The sequence below is a fragment of the Salvelinus alpinus genome, chromosome 3 (genome assembly GCF_045679555.1).
Source record: "Salvelinus alpinus chromosome 3, SLU_Salpinus.1, whole genome shotgun sequence".
NCBI lineage: Eukaryota > Metazoa > Chordata > Actinopteri > Salmoniformes > Salmonidae > Salvelinus > Salvelinus alpinus.
This window is the reverse complement of record NC_092088.1, coordinates 44,942,299-44,969,905: the sequence shown is the minus strand read 5'-3', so window position 1 is coordinate 44,969,905 and position 27,607 is coordinate 44,942,299. Positions and strand designations below refer to the sequence as shown.

The 27,607-nt window shown below is 44.5% G+C and overlaps 1 protein-coding gene across 1 annotated transcript; it reads left to right on the top strand.

Moving 5' to 3' along the window:
* The first annotated feature begins 2,641 nt into the window (after positions 1-2,641).
* LOC139570795 (synaptopodin 2-like protein) lies at positions 2,642-16,066 on the top strand. Its single transcript, XM_071392982.1, has 4 exons — positions 2,642-2,881; positions 5,686-5,837; positions 8,795-9,537; positions 13,068-16,066. The coding sequence occupies exons 1-4, from the start codon at positions 2,780-2,782 to the stop codon at positions 15,776-15,778; spliced, it is 3,708 nt and encodes a 1,235-aa protein (XP_071249083.1). The 5' UTR covers positions 2,642-2,779; the 3' UTR covers positions 15,779-16,066.
* The last annotated feature ends 11,541 nt before the right edge of the window (positions 16,067-27,607 follow it).

Here is a 27,607-nt window from a genome sequence, read left to right as displayed (position 1 = left end):
TCTCATCGCTAGAACTCCCATACGGGCTCGGGAGAGACGAAGGTCAAAAGCCATGCGTCCTCCGAAACACAACCCAACCAAGCCGCACTGCTTCTTAACACAGCGCGCCTCCAACCCGGAAGCCAGCCGCACCAATGTGTCGGAGGAAACACCGTGCACCTAGTTGCCTTGGTTAGCGCGCACTGCGCCCGGCCCGCCACAGGAGTCGCTGGTGCGCGATGAGACAAGGATATGCCTACCGGCCAAACCCTCCCTAACCCGGACGACGCTAGGCCAATTGTGCGTCGCCCCACGGACCTCCCAGTCGCGTCTGGCTGTGACAGAGCCTGGGCGCAAACCCAGAGTCTCTGGTGGCACAGCTAGCGCTGCGATGCAGTGCCCTAGACCACTGCACCACCCGGGAGGCCGAAAGTGAGATTTTTATGGTAATTTATTTGAATTTGTCGCTCTGCATTTTGGCCAAGTGAGACAGTAGCGTCCCACCTAAACTCAGATTTTTGGATATAAATATGAACTTTACCGAACAAAACATACATGTATTGTGTAACATGAAGTCCTATGAGTGTCATCTGATGAAGATCATCAAAGATTAGTGATTAATTTTATCTCTATTTCTGCTTTTTGTTACTCCTCTCTTTGGCTGGAAAAATGGCTGTGTTTTTCTGTGACTTGGCTCTGACCTAACATAATCGTTTGGTGTGCTTTCGTCGTAAAACCTTTTTGAAATCGGACACTGTGGCTGGATTTACAACAAGTGTATCTTTAAAATGGTGTAAAATACTTGTATGTTTGAGGAATTTAAATTATGGGATTTCTGTTGTTTTGAATTTGGCGCCCTGCAGTTTCACTGGCTGTTGACGAGGTGAGACGCTACCGTCCCACATACCTTAGAGAGGTTTTAACCTTAGCCATAAAGCCTTTTTGAAATCTGACACGGTGGCTGGATTAACAAGAAGTAAAGCTTTAATTTGGTCTATTGCACTTGTGATTTTATGAAAGTTAAATGTTTCTAATAATTTAATTTGAATTTGGCGCTCTGCCATTTCACCGGATGTTGTCAAATCGATCCCGTTAACGGGATTTGATCCCTATTAAGGACTTTGGATGTGCCCATATTGATTGGGTCTTCTGCTTACAAATATCTGGGGATCTGAAATGACAAAAAGCTGTCTTTTAAAAAGCATATCGATTAGAAAGTTAATAGGTCATGTCTCTCGCTAAATAGTAGAAAGCAGGTTATTCAGTCGACATTTATACCGGTCCTAGACTATGCCGATATCATTGATATAAATGCAGCTGCCACTTCATTAAATACGAGCTACAGTTTTAGTACTCATTACTGCATTCTCTACCAGAAACTTGGTTGGCCCTCTTTGATGTCACGTAGGTTGATACATTGCAATGTTTTAATTTATGAAAACTCCCACTGTACCTAACATCCTTACTAACCTTAGACATACTGTATCAGTTACCACACCCAGTTTCAAGGATGGATAACTCTGGAAAATCCTTTGGTGTCTACTGAGTTACGTAAATCAGCTTTTAGTTTTCTTGCACCTTATTTGTGGAACAATCTTCAACATGTTCTTAAATTTGATGTTTTGGTGCCTCTAGGGCAGGGTTATTCAACTCTTACCCTACCAGGTCCGGAGCCTAATGGTCTTCTGTTCTACCTGATAATTAATTTATCTTTATCTTGGCCAGGTCGCAGTTGTAAATGAGAACTTGTTCTCAACTGGCCTACCAGGTTAAATAAAGGTGAAATATAGATATATATTTAAATTCACCCAACTGGTGTCCCAGGTCTAAATCAGTCCCTGATTAGAGGGGAACAATGTAAAAATGCAGTGGAACTGGCTTTGAGGTCCAGAGTTGAGTTTGAGGGCTCTAGGGTAATTCAGAAAGCTGATTGAGGACCTTATTACTGATGAATGTGTTGGTTTTTATGACTATGTTTTCTTTGTGCTTGCTATTTGTATTTATATTTTGATGTGTGTATTTCTGTAATTTGTGTAATTCAGGGCTCATCTGTGAAAGAGACCTTGGTCTCAGTATGACTCCTTGATAAAATAAAGGTTAAATAGAAAGAAAGTTCAACTCTGCTGTCTTAGTGACAGGACAAGTGTGCAGTTAGAACCTCCCCTCACTCACCCAGGACAGCATTCCTCTGTGTAAGCAGACACAGGTCTCTCACCCCCTCCTATCTTCTCCTCTCTCTCTCTCTCTCTCTCTCTCTCTCTCTCTCTCTCTCTCTCTCTCTCTCTCTCTCTCTCTCTCTCTCTCTCTCTCTCTCTCTCTCTCTCTCTCTCTCTCTCTCTCTCTCTCTCTCTCTCTCTCTCTCTCTCTCTCTCTCTCTCTCTCTCTCTCTCTCTCCTTCTCTTTTCCTATCCCTCTCCCTCTCCATTTCTCTCTCTCTCTCCCTCCACCCCCCTCTCTCTCTCTCCCTCCACCCCCCCTCTCTCTCTCCCCCCTCTCTCTCTCTTTCTCTCTCTCTCTCCCCCCTCTCTTTTTTTCAGCTCCTCCAGCCTGCAACCCTATCAGCATTGCTCATACTCAGAGTGTGTGTCAGAGTGGGTGTCAGTGGGAGAGTGTGTGTATGTGTGCCCAGGTGCCAGAATAGGGGCTGAGAGAAGTCAGCTCCAGGACATTATAGCTGAAGGAGAGTGGACAGAGCTCTCTGAGGGGGCCCTGACAACTATGGAGCAAACGCATTGAGGGCCCCCCCAGAAAGACAAAAAGACAGACAAACGGACAGAAAAGGGGAAGGTATCACACAATAATGGTGTCAGAAGAGGTTATAATCACCTTGTCCGGTGGAGCACCATGGGGCTTTCGTCTCCAGGGGGGCGTGGAGCACCAGAAACCACTTCAGGTGGCCAAGGTATGGCTTCAGTGAAAGATAGGATGGTAAAACTGTTACAAAGGATACATTCTGAATAATTGCAGAAAAAATGGTGGGGGTTCATTTTTTTACGATGACAGTGCATTCTATGATATACTGTAGGGAGTCTGGAATTAGTGGGATATAAAGGGTTGTGAATGTGGTTCGGATGGAATATTGGCTGCCACCATGGGCAGGGGCCGAAAGGCCTGAGGATAACTCATGTGTCTCTTCTGGAATGGGTCTCATGTGTAGACATTGGAGTGATTGATAGAGCTGTTGAACTTTAAAGTTCTACTGCTTGGAAAGTACCCATTAAAAAAAATCTATATTACACTATGGTCTAAATACTATAGTATTACTATATTTATATACTATAGTTTTGACTGTAGTGTTGGGATATGGGGGAGGGAATAGGCATGGTATATGTAAATTAAATACTGTAATATTTACTATAGTTTAAAAAAGTGGTGTTCTTGCAGGCTTTTTAGCAGATTATACTGTAGTATTTACTATAGTCTTCTACGGTATACGACAACATTCTATAGTAAGTAATACACATGATTGAGGGATACTACAGTGTGTAGTATGGTATTCTACAGTTTACTACAGAATTCTATAATAAGTACTGTAGTATTCTATAGTAAACTGTAATATTTTTTATGTGAGTATGTAGCAACCCCTCTCAACCTCCCATGTGGTATGTTTTTTTCTTTAATCACCTTTCATATCAGTAGTCATAGATCTTGGGTGTGTAAGAAAGAGTGTGTTTCTATGCAGACATCATTTCATGTTTCATTTTGATCATGAAGCTCTAATGACATGGGGAAAAAATATCTAGCTGTAAAATACACATGAAGTACTGTTTTCCATAAAGCTTTTGGTGCATGATTACGCCGATGTTAGACAGATCAGGGTCATCATTTGCAGAAGGTCATCATTGGCACTCGTTTCTGAGTGGCTGCTTCTCAGTCAGTCACTACACACATTCACAAGAGGTTATTCAGTTCATCAAAGTTGTCATAGATACTGTACATACAGCATATCAGTTCACAGTTCAGGAAGGATTTACGTCAAAGTATTTCTGTTGGATCTATTCTCTGCCCATCTGAATATAAGTCATTTTTCTTGATAGATTATTTTAGTACATACAGTATACACACGCACGCGCACGCGCACACGCACGCACGCACGCACGCACGCACGCACGCACACACACACACACACACACACACACACACACACACACACACACACACACACACACACACACACACACACACACACACACACACACACACACACACACACACACACACACACACACACACACACACTGAAACCACGTTAACTGAGAATAATTTGCTTTTCAACCTGGCTATTCTGGGTTGAGGGGTGACTCACTAAGGTGTGGGTTTCAGCCTAGTGAAGGTTGTATTCTTTGCCTGTGCTCCAAAACAAAGACAAAATACTCTATCTTCACACACATCAATGTAAACATCGATGTATCCAGTTTCTACCAGAGTAAAATATTCTTATAGGTCAGGGATATTCAACTCTTACCCTACGAGGTCCGGAGCCTGCTGGTTTTCTGTTCTACCTAATAATTAATTGCACACACCTGGTGTCCCAGGTCTAAAGCAGTCCCTGACTAGAGGGGAACAATGTAAAAAATGCAGTGGAACTGGCTTCGAGGTCCAGAGTTGTGTTTGAGGGTTCTAGGTCATGTAGCTTCAACATGCACACACTCTTGAGATCTCATAGGTTGCATCAACACGACGGCCGTACCCTACTTCCTGAATTGCATGATAGAGAACAATATTATTATTAGAGCTCTTAGAATAATGGTTCGTCAAAAATAGTAGATCATAATCCAACATGGAGGTGAGTTGCGCAGAAGCTTAGGACGTCAGCTCACCTTATCTGAACAGACAGCTGTGTCTGTGGCGGCCAATCTAAAAGCGTATGACCCCGGACCTCAGAAATGGAGGCGGAATAATCATGTTAGGTGTGTGTGCACATGTGAATCTGCATGTGCGTGTGTGTGTTTTGATACAGGGGCAGCAGCCAGGAGCTAAGACCACAAGGTGACTGATTGACTTATTAATGTCCCCTTCCTCAAGTAACAACACAAAGTCAGGGCCACTTTGATAGGGTTAGCTAACTGGGACCTGTGATATAATTACGGGTCAACAATGTCAGCCCTGAATATTCTTCTAGTGATGAATTGGGTTGAACCCTGTGTACCTGGCCTCAGATCCAAACAATGAACTCATGCACAGTATTTGTAGCCATAACATATTCAATATGCAGATGTTTTTAGTATCATATCCTAGAGTAACCTCTAGGGGTCTAGGATAAATAAATTCCTCTGCAATATACTAGGTACTACACAACTTACATGTACACAGTATAATAGCATAGGAATGGCAGGCTGCTGCCTATCGGTTGACCCTGTACACAAATAGAGGGAGAGTGCATGGGGGAGTAGAGGTGCTGGCTGGCATTTCCCTGATAAAGTGGGTAAGAGCGTTTCACTTCTGCCACAGGTTGTGGGCAATGTCTGTAGCACGTCCAAGCTGTCAGAGCAAGTCATCAAGACTAGACATCAAGAGCGGCTTTGTCATGTTCTCCATGCAATATCACTTTTCAGATAAAAGGAGAGATGACAGAGATAAATAGTTGGAGAGGGAGAGTGAACGTTAGAAAAAGAGATCGTAATGAAGAGAGAGTATCGTAATGGGTGCTGTTGGCAGTCTCATATTGAATACTGTGTGTGATATTTTGTCTCTCTGCTGGTGTAGGTGCGTAAGCGCAGTAAGGCGTGCAGGGCAGGACTGCGGGAGGGTGATGAGCTGGTGTCCATCAACAACCAGCCATGTGGAGGTCTGTCCCACGCCCAGGCCATGACCATAATCGACAGCTCCCCAGGAATACTACACATCCAGGTCAAGAGGTCAGAGAGCAGTTACAATCACCATTGATGGGTACACCTGTCTGTCAAATAACCCTGCTGTTAACATATTGTTTTACATACTATATTAGCATTAAGTGCTACTCCATCATTACGTTTTACTCCATCGTGAAGTGCTACTCCATCATTAAGGGCTACTTCATCATTAACTTCAGGATTGGTGGGTCCCCTACGGGATGGTTGAGCTAACGTAGGCTAATGCGATTAGCATGAGGTTGTAAGTAACAAGAACATTTCCCAGGACATAGACATATCTGATATTGGCAGAAAGCTTAAATTCTTGTTCATCTAACTGCACTGTCCAATTTACAGTAGCTATTACAGTGAAAGAATACCATGCTATTGTTTGAGGAGTGCACAGCTTTGAACATGAAAAGTTATTAATAAACAAATTAGGCACATTTGGGCAGTACTGATACAAAATTTTGAACAGAAATGCAATGGTTCATTGGATCAGTCTAAAACTTTGCACATACACTGCTGCCATCTAATGGCCAAAATCAAAATTGCAACTGGGCTGGAATAATACATTATGGCCTTTCTCTTGCATTTCAAAGATGATTGTACCAAAAAATACTAAAGAAAGGTTGTATTATCTTCTACCAGATATATTGTGTTATATTCTCCTACATTCCTTTCACATTTCCACACACTTAAAAGTGTTTCCTTTCAAATGGTACCAAGAATATGCATATCCTTACTTCAGGGCCTGAGCTACAGGCAGTTAGATTTGGGTATGTCATTTTAGGCGAAAATTGAAAAAAAGGGGCCGATCCTTAAGAGGTTTTACTCCATCATTAAGTTTTAATCAATCATTAAGTTTTACTCCATCATTAAGTTTTACTCCACCATTAAGTTTTACTCCATCATTCATTTTTACTCCATCATTAAGTTTTAATCAATCATTAAGTTTTACTCCATCATTAAGTTTTACTCCACCATTAAGTTTTAATCAATCATTAAGTTTTACTCCATTATTAAGTGATACTCCATCATTAAGTTTTACTCCATCATTAATGTTTACTCCATCATTATGTGCTACACAAATAGGATAGGCCAGAACAGTATGACCAACAATACTTAAAACCTCTAACGAGTCACAAACCCGGATCCGGGATCCCCCCCATCAAAAAAGCTGACTAGCATAGCCTAGCCTAAAGCCACAGGGATATCATATAATAAAATGTTCATGAAATCACAAGTCCAAGACACCAAATGAAAGATACACATCTTGTGAATCCAGCCATCATTTCTGATTTTTAAAATGTTTTACAGGGAAGACACAATATGTATTTCTATTAGCTAACCACCATAGCAAAAGACACAACTTTTTTTTCCCACCATTTTTTTCCTGCATAGGTAGCTATCACAAATTCGACCAAATAAAGATATAAATAGTCACTAACCAAGAAACAACTTCATCAGATGACAGTCTGATAACATTTTTATTGTATAGCATATGTTTTGTTCGAAAAATGTGCATATTTCAGGTATCAATCATAGTTTTACATTGCAGCCACCATCACAACTCTCACCAAAGCAACTAGAATAACTACAGAGAGCAAACGTGAATTACCTAAATACTCATCATAAAACATTTATGAAAAATACACAGCGTACAGCAAATGAAAGACAAAGATCTTGTGAATCCAGCCAATATTTCAGATTCTTTAAGTGTTTTACAGCGAAAACACAATTTAGCATTATATTAGCTTACTACAATAGCCAACCACACAACAGCATTGATTCAAGCCAACAGTAGTGATAACGAATAAACCAGCAAAAGATATTAATTTTTTCACTAACCTTCTCAAACTTCTTCAGATGACAGTCCTATAACATCATATTACACAATACATATATTGTTTGTTCGAAAATGTGCATATTTAGCGGCAAATCGTGGTTATACAATGAGAATAGTAGCCAAGCTGCCAACAAAATGTCGGGAGAAATCTTGGGAGAGGCACCTAATCTAATCAATAACTAATCATAAACTTGACTAAAAAATACAGGTTGGACAGCAAATGAAAGATACATTAGTTCTTAATGCAACCGCTGTGTTAGATTTTTAAAATTAACGTTACTACGACATACAGCGTGCGCTAAAGCGAGACCGCACCGAAATTAATGGCCGAATAATAGTTTTACATTTTTCAACAGAACAACGAATTAACATCATAAATAGTTCTTACTTTTTGATGAGCTTCCATCAGAATCTTCTGCAAGTGGTCCTTTGTCCAGAATCATCGTTGCTCGGTTGTAGATTGCCGTCTTCAACTTAGGAATTAGCAGCAAACATTAGCTATGTGGCCCAGACGTGCCCAACTCTTCATAACGCAGGACAAAGAAATATCCGAAAATCGCAATATACTGATATAAACTGATATAACTCGGTTTAAAATAACTACATTATGATGTCTTTAACACCTATATCGAATAAAATCAGAGCCGGATATATCTAAGGCCTATAACGAGAGCTTTTCAGAATGCCATCCTGAGGTCCTCCTCTGCGCCATGACGAACGTTGAAAAGAGTGCACCCCCGGTTCCATGAGCCTTTATATGGCCTCAGATCTGCCTAGCAACACAATTCCAATTCTCACTGCTTACTGACATCTAGTGGAAATCGTATGCAGTGCATGTCGACTCATAGATCACATGCAATTTAATAAACTGACCCTGGAACAGAGCATCGATTTCAGATTTCTCACTTCCTGACAGGAAGTTAGCTGCAACTTGAGTTCTGTTTTACTCACAGATATAATTCAAACGGTTTTAGAAACTAGAGAGTGTTTTCTATCCAATAGTAATAATAATATGCATATTGTACGTGCAAGATTTAAGTACGAGGCAGTTTAATTTGGGAAGAAATTTTTACAAAGTCGAAATGGCGCCCCCCTATTGACAAGAAGTAACCGTGTTGTGAATTTGCTCCTACAGGGTGCCGGAAGGCTTCCAGTCTGTGGTGCTGTTGACCCGCGCCCCATCACCCCGTATCGACAAAGAGTACCGAGCCACCCTGCGCACCATGTCCCCCTCCTCCAGACTACACCACACAGCCACTGTCATGGAGGTCCCCCATGGCAGGTCCTCCCTCCTATCCCCCATGGTGCGCAGAAGCATCACCTCGCCCCCAGGCAGTGAGGCCTACTACGGGGAGACAGACAGTGACGCAGAAGTGGCGGCCAACGAGAGGCAGAGGAGGCAGAAGCACAGAAATCCCAGCAACTTACCCGGAAAAGCCTTCGGTAGAGCCTCCCCGGAAGGAGGGGAGACCTCCGAGTTTAGCGGCTATGACAGTGCCCCAGATGCCCGGGTCTACCCAGGGCTCCAGGGCCACGGGTTACTGGATGGCAGAGGAGGGGGGGAGGGCCTGCCAGGGGTGGCCCGCAGGGAGGTGATCTACCAGCCCCCTCCAGGGATGTGGTCCTCCCAGACCTCCACAGAGACATCCTCCATCATCTCCTCGGTTGAGGACCAGGTCTCAGGGCAGGACAGAGTGGTGGAGGAGGACAGAACCTTCCAGGAGCCATCCAATGTTGTCCCACTGGTGTCACCCGAGAGGGCCAAGGAGGCCATGCAGCTGAGCTCCCGTAGGCAGATGGTGCCCATGGTGGGGCCTATAGACACCCCTCTGGACGAGGAGCTCAGTGTCACATACATGGACAAGGCCAAGCAAGCCAGTGAGTATACAAATCATGATCATACAAATCATCATCACCATAGGGTGATACGGGATTTGTTACTGTACAAATAATTTGTCATGTAATGGCTAGTTGAGGTTGGCACTGCATAACAAATTACATTGTCCTCTCAGGTAAAGGCAGAGGGTTCCCCATGAGACAGCATTAGTCTGCATGGGGCCATTTTAAGAGGACAGAGGCGGTCCCTTCTACATAGAACAGGGGCTATATTTGTCCCCTGGTTCAGTTGCCCGGTAACCTGAGCACTGCATGTATGAACTGGGAAAAGCATTTCCATGCAGCTGCTATCTGGTATCAAATAGCAGAGTCCTTCTCCCCTGTCTCACTTTCCCTCTTTGACCACTTTTATACATCACTCTGTCCTTCTCCTCCACTATATTCCCCTCTCATGTTCATGTCTTGCTACGTCTCGCTAAGACTGAAATAAAAAACAAGGGTACGTTTAAGAAAAACATACATATTTACATGTATAAGTAAGACACGTGTAAAACAGAGTAAACAAAATGTGATAACATTCCATTCATACACATATGAATATACAAAATACACACACGTGGTGTCTTTGGCCGGATGGTTAGGCACCAATACACCAATAGCTAATAATAGTGAGGCGGGGTGCCCTCTGCTCTGATCAGTCTGTCAGGCAGCTGATGTATGGACCAGTGACCTGGGCTAACAGCTGAAGAATCCATGTTTGTGTATCAGAGATGAAGAGGTTTGTTATGGGATGATGTTCCGTCACAGATGTTTCAAATGCTCCACTTAGTCCAAAGGAACACAGAAATGTATGGTTTTAAGATATGGCCAAGAACGGATCAGTAAAATGAATCAATTATGTCGGTGTGAGAAAACATATCAGCCACTAAAACTCATTTTGGAAAGCCACCTAAAGCAGGATCACATACAGTGGGGAGAACAAGTATTTGATACACTGCCGATTTTGCAGGTTTTCCTACTTACAAAGCATGTAGAGGTCTGTAATTTTTATCATAGGTACACTTCAACTATGAGAGACGGAATCTAAAACAAAAATCCAGAAAATCACATTGTATGATTTTTAAGTAATTAATTAGCATTTTATTGCATGACATAAGTATTTGATACATCAGAAAAGCAGAACTTAATATTTAGTACAGAAACCTTTGTTTGCAATTACAGAGATCATACGTTTCCTGTAGTTCTTGACCAGGTTTGCACACACTGCAGCAGGGATTTTGGCCCACTCCTCCATACAGACCTTCTCCAGATCCTTCAGGTTTCGGGGCTGTCGCTGGGCAATACGGACTTTCAGCTCCCTCCAAAGATTTTCTATTGGGTTCAGGTCTGGAGACTGGCTAGGCCACTCCGGGACCTTGAGATGCTTCTTACGGAGCCACTCCTTAGTTGCCCTGGCTGTGTGTTGCGGGTCGTTGTCATGCTGGAAGACCCAGCCACGACCCATCTTCAATGCTCTTACTGAGGGAAGGAGGTTGTTGGCCAAGATCTCGCGATACATGGCCCCATCCATCCTCCCCTCAATACGGTGCAGTCGTCCTGTCCCCTTTGCAGAAAAGCATCCCCAAAGAATGATGTTTCCACCTCCATGCTTCACGATTGGGATGGTGTTCTTGGGGCTGTACTCATCCTTCTTCTTCCTCCAAACACGGCGAGTGGAGTTTAGACCAAAAAGCTCTATTTTTGTCTCATCAGACCACATGACCTTCACCCATTCCTCCTCTGGATCATCCAGATGGTCATTGGCAAACTTCAGACGGGCCTGGACATGCGCTGGCTTGAGCAGGGGGACCTTGCGTGCGCTGCAGTATTTTAATCCATGACGGCGTAGTGTGTTACTAATGGTTTTCTTTGAGACTGTGGTCCCAGCTCTCTTCAGGTCATTGACCAGGTCCTGCCGTGTAGTTCTGGGCTGATCCCTCACCTTCCTCATGATCATTGATGCCCCACGAGGTGAGATCTTGCATGGAGCCCCAGACCGAGGGTGATTGACCGTCATCTTGAACTTCTTCCATTTTCTAATAATTGCGCCAACAGTTGTTGCCTTCTCACCAAGCTGCTTGCCTATTGTCCTGTAGCCCATCCCAGCCTTGTGCAGGTCTACAATTTTATCCCTGATGTCCTTACACAGCTTTCTGGTCTTGGCCATTGTGGAGAGGTTGGAGTCTGTTTGATTGAGTGTGTGGACAGGTGTCTTTTATACAGGTAATGAGTTCAAACAGGTGCAGTTAATACAGGTAATGAGTGGAGAACAGGAGGGCTTCTTAAAGTAAAACTAACAGGTCTGTGAGAGCCGGAATTCTTACTGGTTGGTAGGTGATCAAATACTTATGTCATGCAATAAAATGCAAATTAATTACTTAAAAATCATACAATGTGATTTTCTGGATTTTTGTTTTAGATTCCGCCTCTCACAGTTGAAGTGTACCTATGATAAAAATTACAGACCTCTACATGCTTTGTAAGTAGGAAAACCTGCAAAATCGGCAGTGTATCAAATACTTGTTCTCCCCACTGTAAGTAGTTGGAATCTTTTGAGTTTGTCAAGCAAAGACGATCCCAAGACAGATGGACTACATGGCAGATTAAAGGGAAATTCCATACATAAAAATGCTTTGTTACAATAACAGAGAATCTCTGTTATCTACAGTAGAGTATGTGATCATTTCATACTTTATGCCAATAATAAACTCCTGACAAAGTACATAAATAGAAAATATTTACAACATATCCACCTGTCAGTCATAAACTTCAGGACAGGGAGGGCTGAGACTATTCAAAGATGTTTATTTTTTAACAAGTTATTGAAATAAAATGCCATTAATCCCTAGGTGTCCCTAATTACAGGTTCACATTCACATGTCCTGTTCAGGGACACTGCCGGTGACAAATTATATAACAACTCCTTACATAGTTGGGCACATTGGGATCATAGATTTAGCCTCCCTACGCTAATTAAAACCATAACAAATTAGTGGAAATGTACAACCTCTGCCTAGAAGATGGGACTTTCCGTTAACACTTTCTGCTATTTGGTGAAGTTAGTAGCTGGGAACTAGGGATTTTTCCTTTACCTTGGTTAATGTGAAAAGCATGTAGCTTGCCAGTCATTTTACAGAATGTGCCCTGGTAGCATCTTAGAAGATGGATGCTTGTTAAAGACTCTCCCTGTTGTTTTTAGAACCTGGTGTCATGCTGAGTTCTCCATTTAAAGGTTAAATCTGGTCGCTCATCACTGGTATAAAAGAAAATCCCCCTTTACTGTCGTCAATGCATCACAGTCCACCCTATAAAAGATTCTCCCGTGATCTTTTTGTGTATATTATGTTAGATTCAGTTCCAATTTAAGTTAATCAGTTCAGATGAATTATAACTCCTATTAAAGAGAGCTTTTGTTTTTTTTAATGTGGCGACTGGACTGAAACCGGAAATGATCCTAACCAAGATGACATAGAAACAGTAATGGCATTTCTACAGACGTGCCCACCCTAAAACATGCTCTCTGACCCCTACAGAACTGAACCGGGGTGACACGGTTCAAGACAAAAAGGTGAAGGAGGCCAGAACCAAGTGCCGCTCTATCGCCTCCCTTCTGACAGATGCCCCCAACCCCAACTCCAAGGGCGTGCTGATGTTCAAGAAGCGCAGGCAGCGCTCCAAGAAGTACACGCTGACCAGCTTCGGCAGCGTGGACGAGGACATGCAGCACAATTCCCCAGAGGAAGACGGTCTCTTCCCAGGAAGCGAGTCGGAGTTTGATGAGGATGGCTTCTCGGCCGCCCCCGACACCACCTGGGACAGTGACTACCTGGATGCGCTGGAGAAGAGGGCGACCGCAGGTGGAGAGCGAGGGGACGGGACAGAAGATGCCCCTAGTCCCGGCCTGAGTGACATCTCTGGGAAGGGCGCCCAGCTGTTTGAGCAGCAGAGGAAGAGGGCGGCCGAGCACGCCAAGAAGGTGGCTGCCGCCCAACCTCAGATAAGGACCCAATCACCGAACCAAATACAGATCCAGGAGCAGCCTCAGCCATATGCACAGAGCCAGCCCCAGCCAGAAACACAACCACAGATGTACCAGCCTCAGCAGCCTATGGCACCACCGCCCCCTGTAGCCTTCCAGGAGGAGGCTCGGTGTGTGGCAGTGAGGCCTATGGCACCGGCCCCAGCTGCCTACAGCATGGCTAATGGAGACGTTGCCTACTCTCCAGTGAGCACGGCTGGCATGGTGATGTCACCCCTGACTGTGGCACCCAACCCAATCACCACCCAAGTGTCGATCTTAACCACCCACATACCTCCACCCCAAACACTGCTGCCAGAACTCTCCTCCAGCTCTGTGCTCAACAGAACAGCCCGCCCCTTCAACCCAGGGTTTGTGACCAACCGAGCCGCCACCGCTCCTGTTGTGTTCCGCCCTGTCGTCACCAAAAGCGCCCCGCGCCCGGCGACCTCGGTGTCTATTGTAGGACCTTCCTTCTCCACCTCATCAGAGCCGCCTCCAAGTGGTAATCCCGCCTTCTTCTCTCCCCCATCCTCTGTGTCCAGAGGACCCTTCTCCACCTCCGCCTCAGCACTGGCCACTCATCCCCGTCCTGCCTTCTCTGTGGAGAACCTGGCAGAACCACCCATGCCCTCTGTTCAACAGGTGTCCTTCACAGCCATACCTCCACCCCCAGCACAATTCTCAGGTGGCCCCATACCCCCACCTCCAGGATCATTTGCCAATGTACCCTCAATTCCACCCCCATCACCATTCTCAGGTGCACCCATACCCCAAGCCCCAGTCTCAGTGGCTCAATCAGCCCCAGTCTCAGTGGCTCAATCAGCCCCAGCTCCAGTGTCTTTCGACCCCATACACCAACCTCAAGTTTCTGTTGCCCAGATGCCCCAAGCTTCTGTCTCGGTTGTCCCACTCCCAAACCCCACAACCCCAACACCTATACTCAGATCCCCCATGTCCAAGGTCCCACCTGCCCCTGGCGGTCGTACCGGCATCCTCCTGGAGGCTCGTCGGCACAGCGGCAGGAGGCCCATGTTTCGAGTCCCTGCTGAGAAGAAGAACTCTCCAAACCCTGACCTGCTGAACATGGTGCAGAACCTGGATGACAGGCCCCGCTACAGAAGCTACTCAGAGAGTGTGATGGGCTTTGAGTCAGGTGCAGAGGAAGACCAGGATGCTGAAGTCTGCCGGGGAAGGATGCCTCCACTGGTGGCCCCCAAACCCAGGGTCATCCACGAGGCCCCTCAGATCCCCCAGGAAGAAGGCAAGGGGGCTCAGCTGTTTGCCCGCAGGCAGAGCCGCATGGACCGGTATGTGGTAGACACCCCTCAGGTGACCGCCTACCGGCAAGAGGTCAACCGCCCAGGGGTCGAGCCCCAGGATGCTCCCAACCCCAATATCAACTCACAGTGGAAGTTATCCCCCAACATCCGCGCCCCCCCGCCTATCGGCTACAACCCTCTGCTGGCCCCCTCCTGTCCTGTGGGGCCACAGAGAGATACCAGCAGGTCTGACAGGGGGGACTGGGGAGGCAAAGGAGGGATCACCTTTCAGAGGGAGGGAATCAAAGCTCTGGATTTCATGAGAAGGCAGCCTTACCAGCTCAACTCAGCTATGTTCGGGGGTAGTGTTGCCAAGCTGTCAGCGATTCCCTCCTACCAGGACCAGAGACATCAGCAGGGAGGGTACACTACTATGGTGGGCAGCACCATGACCCCTCCCAGACAGATCCCAGTCAAAGCGGCCCGTGTGTATGAGATCAAACGCTTCTCCACACCCACGCCCATGTCAGCCCCGAGCCTGGCCCCCACCGTGATCGCTCCTCGCTCAGCCACAACGCTGGGAGAGCGCCTGACCCGCTCCGATATGATCTCCCCAACCCCTGCTCCTCTCTCCCCAACCCCTGCCCCTTTCTTTGCCCCAGCTCCTGTCTCTGCCTCACCTTCCATCCTTGCTCCTACCTATTCAGGGGGCCTGCCTGGACTGCCCAGAATCAATGTTACCCCTGTCCGCAACCCCATCCCCATCCCCCACCCAGCACCCTATCCTGGAGTGTCCTACAGTGGGCTCCAAGGAGCCAAGCAGTTTCAGAGTGCCCCTGAGCTTAGTTTCCTTGCTAACCTTCCCACTCCCCTAAGGGCGAATGCCATGCAGGCGCCAAAACCCCGCTTCATTGCCACCAAGGTGGGCGTCCAGCCGTGTGTGTGGAGACCAGGTGCCATGTGATCAGGTGGGAGTGGGAGATCATGTCTGTCACTAAGAACTGGACACATCTCAGCCCTAAAACAAATATCTGCAAAACAATAAAGTAATAAGGTGGTCAAATACTGATCAATGAGCTTGTTCAGTACCTAACAAAAATGTTTTTACGAGTGCCTTGCAAAAGTATTCATCCCCCCGTTTTTCCTATTTTGTTGCATTACGACCTGTAATTTGAATTGATTTTAATTTACATATCATGTCATGTGCATACACAAAATAGTCCAAATTGGTGAAGTGAAATGAAAAGAAAAACTTGTTGAAAAAAATTACAAACGGAAAAGTGGTGCTTGCATATGTATTCACTCCCTTTGCTATGAAGCCCCTAAATAAGATCTGGTGCAACCAATTACCTTCAGAAGTCACATAATTAGTTAAATAAAGTCCACTTGTGTGCAATCTAAGTGTCACATGATCTGTCACATGATCTCAGTATATATACACCTGTTCTGAAAGGCCCCATAGTCTGCAACACCACTAAGCAAGGGGCACCACCAAGCAAGCGGCACCATGAAGACCAAGGAGCTCTCCAAACAGGTTAGGGACAAAGTTGTGGAGAAGTACAGATTAGGGTTGGAAGTACAGAGCACCATTAAATCCATTATTAAAAAATGGAAAGAATATGGCACCACAACAAACCTGTCAAGAGAGGGCTGCCCACCAAAACTCACAGACCAGGCAAGGAGGGCATTAATCAGAGAGGCAACAAAGAGACCAAAGATAACCCTGAAGGAGCTGTAAAGCTCCACAGCGGAGATTGGAGTATCTGTCCATAGGACCACTTTAAGCCGTACACTCCACAGAGCTGGGCTTTACAGAAGAGTGGCCAGAAAAAAAGCCATTGCTTAAAGAAATAAATAAGTAAACACATTTAGTGTTCGCTAAAAGGCATGTGGGAGACTCCCCAAACATATGGAAGAAGGTACTCTGGTCAGATGGGACTAAAATTGAGCTTTTAGGCCATCAAAGAAAACGCTATGTCTGGCACAAACCCAACACCTCTCATCACCCTGAGAATACAATCCCCACAGTGAAGCATGGTGGTGGCAGCATCATGCTGTGGGCATGTTTTTCATTGGCAGGGACTGGGAAACTGGTCAGAATTGAAGGAATGATGGATGGCGCTAAATACAGGGAAATTCTTGAGGGAAACCTGTTTCAGTCTTCCAGAGATTTGAGACTGGGACGGAGGTTCACCTTCCAGCAGGACAATGACCCTAAGCATTCTGCAAAAGCAACACTTCTGTGGTTTAAGGGGAAACATTTAAATGTCTTGGAATGGCCTAGTCAAAGCCCAGACCTCAATCAAATTGAGAATCTGTCGTATGACTTAAAGATTGCTGTACACCAGCGGAAACCATGCAACTTGAAGGAGCTGGAGCAGTTTTGCCTTGAAGAATGGGCAAAAATCTCAGTGGCTAGATGTGCCAAGTTCAAAGAGACATACCCCAAGAAACTTGCAGCTGTAATTGCTGCAAAAGGTGGCTCTACAAAGTATCGACTTTGGGGGGGTGAATAGTTATGCACGCTCAAGTTTTCAGTTTTTTTGTCTTATTTCTTGTTTGTTTCACAATGAAAAATATTTTGCATCTTCAAAGTGGTAGGCATGTTGTGTAAATCAAATGACACAAACCCCCCAAAAATCTATTTTAATTCCAGGTTGTAAGGCAACAAAATAGGAAAAATGCCAAGTGGGGTGAATACTTTCGCAAGCCACTGTATTAAGTGTGTTGGATTGTAGTAATTTGAAACCCTCACTAAATGAATGGTTGATTGCTGAAACTCAGAAATGTGTTTCCATTCATTTGATTCTTTTCAACCCTTTGGTTTGTGCAGTAGAGGTAATTGGCTATCAACATCACTAAGAACTAGCCTCCTACGAACCATCCTGATCTCGCAAGAACAGGATGGTGTGCATGAGGTAAACTAAGCACTGCGATAGACTTTAAATCATAGTCATCCATGTGATTGCAGTCGTAAATGAGCTTGCTTGTCGCACATGCTGTTAATGACATGTGTTTGTCTGGTTTGTCTGTTGAATCATTGTCTATCAGGACATTTGAATAGAGGAATTTGGTCCAGTCACGTCACACATACACAGTAGTCTACCCACTGTACGCCTGTCCTGGAGGAGGTTTGTGTAAGGCTTATCTTTCTACACAGTCAGCTAAATACTGTTTAAAGGGCCATGGTAGTGAGAAAGTCTGTACTGAATTATTCTTTGAAACTTGAAATGTTGACATGTAGGATTTATTTTGAAAAAATATCACAGGAGGATTGCTGAGTGCCTGTGTCTTCCCTCTCTGATGAGAGGACAGAGGAGGAAGAGGTGAGGCTAACTCAGAGTGGTGAAAACAGGGGGGGTCAGAGCAGCGCTGATTCAATGTCAGACGAGTGCCAAGTACCATGATGCTTCACTCAGAGGAAACCACTGACATTTGGACCTCTCCAAAAGAGGTCATTGCTCATTTTTCATTGGGCAATGGCTAGGTCTAATATTTAATGGATCTGGGGCTGGGGCTCCCTTCCAGTCCGCTTAAGCCCTCCTTGGAAGATGAGAGGAGGGAGAAGTTCTGTTAGACCTCTCTGCATTCTGAGTGTTTGTGTTGGTGGTCAGATCCCTGGCTCCCAGTGGTCAGCGAGAAACGCTATCTGTTTTGGCTGGGCTCGTAGTCAACAGGTGTCTTGCTATCCTGTCACTGCCTATTTGCAGAGCTGATCAGACAGCGAACCGAACTGGATGAACACATTAACCTAGCACTTCCCAGACTAGTGTGCCCTTTCTGGATGTCTGGTGTCCATGTCGCCGCTCACGTTGTATTAAAACAAATGACACTAATGATGGATGTGTATTTTTTTTATTTTTTATTGTGACTGAAGTGTTAAAAACATGAGAGGGGCTGTGGATATGGAAGCAGCAGGGACACACGGTCCCTGCCAAATGTTTTAAAGGGGTGTTGGTTATGAACCCAGAGTCAAGGTCCTCACTGGCATTTAGAGGAGGGGAGATATGTCAAAGTGTGACATGAGAGAAAAACGTTAGTTTGGATTTGTCATGGATTTCCCACAGCCGTTTAGAAATGAGAAGAAAGTGACTAGGAAAGCCTGGGTTCTGAGGCCTAGTGAGGGAGGAGGATAGAGAGAGAAGAGGGACAACCCCATTGGTGCCTCTGAAACATGGAGGTGATCAAGTAGTGTATAAAATGGGAGAGTTGACAGAGAATGAACCCAATCATGAATGGGACCATAACCGTTCATATTATTCTAACCCTGATAGCTGATGGCAATTAACTGCAAATACATACAGGCTTTTGGATATGGATACGACCCCCATTTACTGACAGGGTTCATGACTCATACCTTTCTGATGGTGGTAAATGGTTGTTATTATTAGTTGTTTTTCAAATGTATAAATCTAATTTAACCCAACAGGCTATCTGTTGTGTTTATGTCATTATGGGTTTCAAAGTATGTAATATGTTGTGCATATGTGTAAAAATACAATAATAGACTTGTAATTTGAGTGTGAAAATGTCTGTTAATAATTATGCCGCAGTAAGAGCTTTTCACTGACTGAGAGATGAGCCATTTTTAGAGGAATAAAACATAGACATGTCTCCAATTGTCTGAATCATTTGATTCCACACTGCCCCCTGTTGTTCATTGTGTGACACTGCAATTATCAGATACACAATATTATTACAGAAATATTACTACAGAAAACCAGTCTAGAACAGGATAGAAATCTACATGCAAACACAATGCCTTGTTTCCCCAAAATAACACATTTTTATCCAATTCAATTACACCATCGGAGTATCTATCGTCTGTCTGTCTGTCTGTCTGTTTTAGTAATCTAAGAGAATGCCCATGTGATATTCAAAACATTTACAGTAAACCTAATTATAACACAGATTCTACAGCCAGAAAATTGTCTTTAAATTGTAAAAGGTAGCCTAACAAACATGCAGCTACTTACCAACTGAATAGAATTAAGAAAAGAATTCAAATCAATATCAGTTCCAAGAAGCCAGTACAAAATCAGACTTTTCTTTGAAAAGAGGGACTTGGTTTAGAGAAGCGTGGGGACACGGTCTCCCAAAGGAAGGGGTTAAAAGGTGGCCTTAATCCAACACCTAGCAACCTCAACAATAGGGCTGGACCTCTTTGCATAACGGTTAAGGTGTTGGCTTGAAAATTAGCTGGACCTGGGTTCAAATCCTGGTCGGGGCTACCCCCGTATTCGCTATAACATTGATTGCAATAGACCATAGGAAATATAGGTAGGCATGTAACTTACATTTGAATAGGTCATGACCCCCCCCCCCCCCCCCCCCAATATTAGAGACAGGTCAATTTGACCCCCTCAATAATATACCATGATGAATTTGATTGATTGAGGAGTGGGAGGCCCCAATGCACAACTGAGCAAGAGGACAAGTACATTAGAGTGTCTAGTTTGAGAAACACACGCTACACAAGTCCTCAACTGGCAGCTTCATTAAATAGTACCCTCAAAACACCAGTCTCAACGTCAACAGGAAAGAGGCGACTCCGGGATGCTGGCCTTCTAGGCAGGTGGCATATCAAGAAGCTGATTAAAGAGCACAATCATTACACAGGTTCACCTTTTTCTGGGGACAATAAAAAGATAAACTAAAATGTGCAACTTTGTCACAGAACACAATGCCACAGATGTCTCAAATTTTGTGAGAGAGTGCAATTGGCACGCTGACTGCAGGAATATCCACCAAAGCTGTTACCAGAGACTTGAATGTTCATTTCTCTACAATAAGCCACCTCCAACGTTGTGTTAGAGAATTTGGCAGTACGTCCAACCGGCCTCACAACCGCAGACCACGTGTAACCACGCCAGCACAGGACCTCCACATCCGGCTTCTTCACCTGCGGGACGGTCTGAGATGTCCCACCCGGACAGCTGATGAAACTATGGTTTTGCACAACCGAAGAATTCCTGCACAAACTGTCCGAAACCGTCTCAGGGAAGCTTATCTGCATGCTCATCGTCCTCACCAGGGTCTTGACCTGACTGCAGTTTGGTGTCGTAACCGTCTTCAGTGGGCAAATGCTCACCTTCGATGGCCACTGGCACACTGGAGAATCATGGTTTCAACTGTACCGGGCAGATGGCAGACAGAGTGTATGCCATCGTGTGGGCGAGCGTTTTGCTGATGTCAAAGTTGTCAACAGAGTGCCCCATGGTGGCGGTGGGGTTATGGTATGAGCAGGCATAAACTACGGACAACGAACACAATATGTATTTTATCGGTGGCAATTTAAATGCACAGAGATACAATGACGAAATCCTGTGGCCCATTGTCGTGCCATTCATTCACCGCCATCATCTCATGTTTCAGCATGATAATTCACAGTCACATGTCACAAGGATCTGTACACAATTCCTGAAAGCTGAAATTGTTCCAGTTCTTCCATGGCTGGCATACTCACCAGACATGTCACACATTGAGCCTGTTTGGGATACTCTGGATTGACGTGTACAACAGCGTGTTCCAGTTCCTGCCAATATCCAGCAACTTCGCACAGCCATTGAAGAGGAATGGGACAACATTCCACATGCCACAGTCCTGCCTGATCAACTTTATGCGAAGGAGATGAGGCAAATGGTGGTCACAGCAGATACTGACTGGTTTTCTGATTCATTCCCCTACCTAAGGTATCTGTGACTAACAGATGCATATCTGTATTCTCAGTCATGTGAAATCCATAGATTAGGGCATAATTAATTAATTTCAATTGACTGATTTCCTTATATAACTCAGTAACTCAGTCAAATCTTTGAAATTATTGCATGTTGAATTTATATTTTTGTTCAGTGTATATCTGGTCAATTCAGGGCCGGCTTAATGCATGGACTTACCGGGGCTTATGCCCCTGTTCCCAGGCCAATGGGGGGCCCAAGAGGCATCAAAAAAATATATAATGAAAAAATATATATACAGTGCCTTCAGAATGTATTCAGACCCCTTGACTTTTTTCACATTTTGATAGGTTACAGCCAAACTCTAAAATTGATTACATAGATTTTTTCCCTCGTCAATCTACACACAATACCCCATAATGACAAAGAAAAAACAGGTTAAGACATTTTTGCAAATTTATTACAAATAAAAAACTGAAATACAACATTTACATAACTATTTAGACCCTTTACTCAGTACTTTGTTGAAGCACCTTTGGCAGCAATTACACCCTCAAGTCTTCTTGGGTATGATGCTACAAGCTCGGCACACCTGTATTTCTCCCATTATTCTCTGCAGATCCTCTCAAGCTTTGTTAGGTTGGATGGGGAGAGTTGCTGTACAGCTATTTTCAGGTCTCTCTAGAGATGTTCGATCAGGTTCAAGTCCGGGCTCTGGCTGGGCCACTCAAGGACATTCAGAGACTGAATATCTATTGACAGACAGACGATAGATATTCAGAGACTCTGGCCACTCTACCATAAATTCCTGATTGGTGGAGTGCTGCAGAGATGGTTGTCCTTCTGGAAGCTTCTCCCATCTCCACAGAGGAACTCTAGAGCTCTGTCAGAGTGACCATCGGGTTCTTGGTCACCTCCCTGACCAAGGCCCTTCCCCCCCAATTGCTCAGTTTGGCCGGGCGGCCAGTTTAGGAGGAGTCTTCTTCCATTTAAGAATGATGGAGGGCACTGTGTTCTTGGGGATCTTCAATGCTGCAGAAATGTTTTGGTACCCTTCCCCAGATCTGTGCCTCGACACAATCCTGTCTCGGAGCCCTACAGACATTTCCTTCGACCTCATGGCTTGGTTTTTGCTCTGACATGTACTGTCAACTGTGGGACCATATGGAAGGTGTGTGCCTTTCCAAATCATGTCCAATCAATTGAATTTACCACAGGTGGACTCCCATCAAGTTGTAGAAACATCTCAAGGTTGATCAATGGAAACAGGATGCACCTTAGCTCAATTTTGAGTCTCATAGCAAAGGGTTTGAATACTTATGTAAATAAGGCATTTCTGTTTTTTTTTATTTTTAATACATTTGCAAAAATGTCCTTAAACCTGTTTTTGCTTTGTCATTATGGGGCAGACTTCTGAGGATTTTATTAATATAATCCCTTTTAGAATAAGGCTGTAACGTAACAAAATGTGAAAAAAGTCAAGGGGTCTGAATACATTCCGAAGGCACTGTATATATTAAGGAATTATGTACTGTAAATTGTATATATACAGTGAATATTATATATGTGGTATATATTTTATATTTTTTCACTGCAACTGCCAACCACAGGAAGACTCAGGAGCCCGCTCTCAATGAGTGTAGACAGCCTGCTGATGACACTGCTAATCATCAGATGGGGGTAGAACAGGATTATTATACCCTATGTAGGTAACTGGAGGTCCCTTCCTTGATTGGGTAACTGATTAAAAAGTATATATGTATACAAATCAATGTGACTGGTCAATTGTGTGAGTCAGGGGCTGGGCCCAAGCCCGTAGGGTGCACAAGAGGCAACAAAAATATAATAATTACATACTTAAAAAAATATATATATATACAACCAAAGGAGCCCGCTGTCAATGTTCAAAATACACTAGAGAGCATAATTTAGCCATATCATTTAGCCATGATTTCTTGATCCGGCCCAGGGTCAATCTCTACAGAGAACAGTGAAATCCTAACAACCACTCACCACATGATGGTGCTATGGGCTATATAGAACAAATTCTGAAACCCAACAGCACTTGGGCACAACTCGTTGGAGGGTACTGCAAACCCATATTGTGTATCTATTACAAACATACAGTCTGGTGGAGCATTTAGCTGGCATGTTTTCCATTTGTAATCCTGCCACTTATATATAGGGCTGTGAAAAGTATTTATGGCTGCTCAACACTCCCATTTTTACATTGCAGTCAGAATACAATTAAACATGGTAATGGTATAACAGTAGAATTACAGTAGTAGCCTATATCTGTTACGGATAAACCAAGACTGTAATGTTGAGTCCAGAAAAAAAACATAACTGGGTCCAATGCAGAGGGTGAGGTTTTATGATAAAAATGAGAATTATGGGAAATAAATTAGGGATATCCATTCTCACCTGGGAAATCCACTGGGAGTGTGTAATACAATATATCATGCCAGCAGTTTATATTTGTGATTAATGGATCATTTTCCTATAACACAACAATTCCCCATAACACAACACTACCATTCCAGAGTTTCGTTCCATCTTAGCCCAGCTCCTGGTGATAACAGTGAAGCCCTGCAAGGTCCATTGTCAAGGTTAAACATTCAGGCCTCCTGTGTCACTGTTGACCTGGCAAGGTGTAAATGGTTCATTTTCCTCGCTTCTTTCCTCTCTTCTAGGTGATGACTCAGGGACGAGAGAGATGACCGCAAAATGAATCATCACAAAGTGAGAATAAGAATGTGGGGGATGATGGCACTCTTGGCTTTGTCTACTTACAATTTTTCCTACAGTAAGCTACATGACCATCGCTTTCACGATAATGCAGAGCACAGATTTGCACAGACATGCTTTTAAATGGGATAACTTGAAATGATCTGTGAGTATGTAATGTAACCAATTTACAAAACATCACACCCTAGTCTAACATATGGATCCAATAACACCAACAGGCACATACAGTACCAGTCAAAAGTTTGGACACACCTACTCATTCAAGGGTTTTTCTTTATTTTTACTACTTTCTACAATGTAGAATAATAGTGGAAGACATCAAAACTATGAAATAACACATGGAATCATGTAGTAATGTCACGTGTGCGCCCTCTCCGGCCTCTAGGTCACCAGGCTGCTCGTTAGGGCGCACACCTGTCACCAGCGTTAGGCGCATAATGACACTCACCTGGACTCCATCACCTCCTTGATTACCTGCCCTATATAAACTCAGCAAAAAAAAAAGAAACGTCCCTTTTTCAGGACCCTGTCTTTCAAAGATTGTTCATAAAAATCCAAATAACTTCACATATCTTCATTGTAAAGGGTTTAAACACTGTTTCCCATGCTTGTTCAATGAACCATAAACAATTCATGAACATGCACCCGTGGAACGGTCGTCAAGACACTAAAAGCATACAGACGGTAGGCAATTAAGGTCACAGTTATGAAAACGTAGGACACTAAAGAGGCCTTTCTACTGACTCTGAAAAACACCAAAAGAAAGATGACCAGGGTCCCTGGTCATCTGCGTGAACGTGCCTTAGGCATGCTGCAAGGAGGCATGAGGACTGAAGATGTGGCCAGGGCAATAAATTGCAATGTCCGTACTGTGAGAAGCCTAAGACAGCGCTACAGGGAGACAGGACAGACATCTGATTGTCCTCGCAGTGGCAGACCACGTGTAACAACACCTGCACAGGATCGGTACATCCGAACATCACACCTGCGGGACAGGTACAGGATGGCAACAACTGCCCGAATTACACCAGGAATGCACAATCCCTCCATCAGTGCTCAGACTGTCCGCAATAGGCTGAGAGAGGCTGGACTGAGGGCTTGTAGGCCTGTTGTAAGGCAGGTCCTCACCAGACATCACCTGCAACAACGTCGCCTATGGGCCAAACCCACCGTCGCTGGACCAGACAGGACTGGCAAAAAGTGCTCTTCACTGACAAGTTGCGGTTTTGTCTCACCAGGGGTGATGGTCAGATTCGCGTTTATCGTCGAAGGTATGAGCGTTACACCGAGGCCTGTACTCTGGAGCGGGATCGATTTGGAGGTGGAGGGTCCGTCATGGTCTGGAGCGATGGGTCACAGCATCATCGGACTGAGCTTGTTGTCATTGCAGGCAATCTCAACGCTGTGCATTACAGGGAAGTCATCCTCCTCCCTCATGTGGTACCCTTCCTACAGGCTCATCCTGACATGACCCTCCAGCATGACAATGCCACCAGCCATACTGCTTGTTCTGTGCGTGATTTCCTGCAAGACAGGAATGTCAGTGTTCTGCCATGGCCAGCGAAGAGCCTGGATCTCAATGCCATTGAGCATGTCTGGGACCTGTTGGATCGGAGGGTGAGGGCTAGGGCCATTCCCCCCAGAAATGTCCGGGAACTTGCAGGTGCCTTGGTGGAAGAGTGGGGTAACATCTCTCAGCAAGAACTGGCAAATTTGGTTCAGTCCATGAGGAGGAGATGCACTTCAGTACTTAATGCAGCTGGTGGCCACACCAGATACTGACTATTACTTTTGATTTTGACCCCCTCTTTGTTCAGGGACACATTACTCCATTTCTGTTAGTCACATGTCTGTGGATCTTGTTCAGTTTATGTCTCAGTTGTTGAATCTTGTTATGTTCATACAAATATTTGCACATGTTAAGTTGGCTGAAAATAAACGCAGTTGACAGTGAGAGGACGTTTCTTTTTTTGCTGAGTTTATGCCACTTCCTTTGGTATCTTCCCCAGTCATCATTGTTTCTGTTTCTGTTCTATGTCGGTGCACTGTTCGTGTATCTTGTTTTGTTCTTTAATTTATTAAATGTTTTCACTCCCTGAACTTGCTTCCCGACTTTCAGCGTACATCGTTACAGAATGACAACTCATCAAAGGGAAGCATCAGGGATTGTTTTTTGCTTGTGTTTGTGTTCGGTGTGATGTCGGGTCCAGGTGTTGGAGCCGGAGCTACCTGGGAGGCCTCAGGTGGTTTGTAGGCTCCCATGCCTCAGCGGGTTCGATGGGCTCCCATGCCGAAGCTGGGTGAACAGGTTCCCGTGCCTCAGCCGAGGCAACCGGGGAGGTCTCAGCCTTCTCATCAGGTTCACTCCTCAGCCTGTTCGTCAGGTTTCTGGCGACCTGTCCGCTCCGGATCCCCGGGATCGTCCCTGTGGTTGGCATCCTGCAGCTGGAGCCGAAAACACCTGGGAGGGGATACTGTCACAAGTAACCAAAAAAGTGTTAAACAAATTAAAATATATTTTAGATTCTTCAAAGTAGCCACCCTTTACCTTGATGACAGTTTTGCACACTCTTGGCATTTTCTCAATCAGCTTCAACTGGAATGCTTTTCCAAAATTCTTGAATGAGTTCCCACATATGCTGAGCAATTGTTGGCTGCTTTTCCTGCACTCTGCGGTCCAACTCATCCCAAACCATCTCAATTGGGTTGAGGTCGAGTGACTGTGGAGGCCAGGTCATCTGATGCAGCACTCCGTCACTCTCCTTCTTGGTCAAATAGCCCTTAAACTTTCAAAGGTCTTGAAATGTTCCTGATTGACTGACCTTCATGTCTAAAAGTAATGACGGACTGTCGTTTCTCTTTGCTTATTTGAGCTGTTCATGCCATAGTATGGACTTGGTGTTTTACCAAGTAGGGCTATCTTCTGTATACTAACCCTACCTTGTCACAACACAACTGATTGGCTCAAAGGCATTAAGAAGGAAAGAAATTCCACAAATTAACTTTTAAAAAGGCACACCTGTTAATTAAAATGCATTCCAGGTGACTACTTCATGAAGCTGGTTGAGAGAATGCCAAGAGTGTGCGAAGCTGTCATCAAGGCTACTTTGAAGAATCTAAAATCTAAAATATATTTTGATTTGTTTAACACTTTTTTGGATACTACATTCCATATATTATTTCCTAGTTTTGATGTCATCAACATTATTCTACAATGTAGAAAATAGTAAAAATAAAGAAAAACCCTTGAATGAGTAGGTGTGTCCAAACTTTTGACTGGTACTGTATATTAAGGATTGTTTTCAAAGGATCATTGCGGATTTTAGCAATGAGGCCCTTAATCAACTTCCCCAGAGTTAGATAAACTC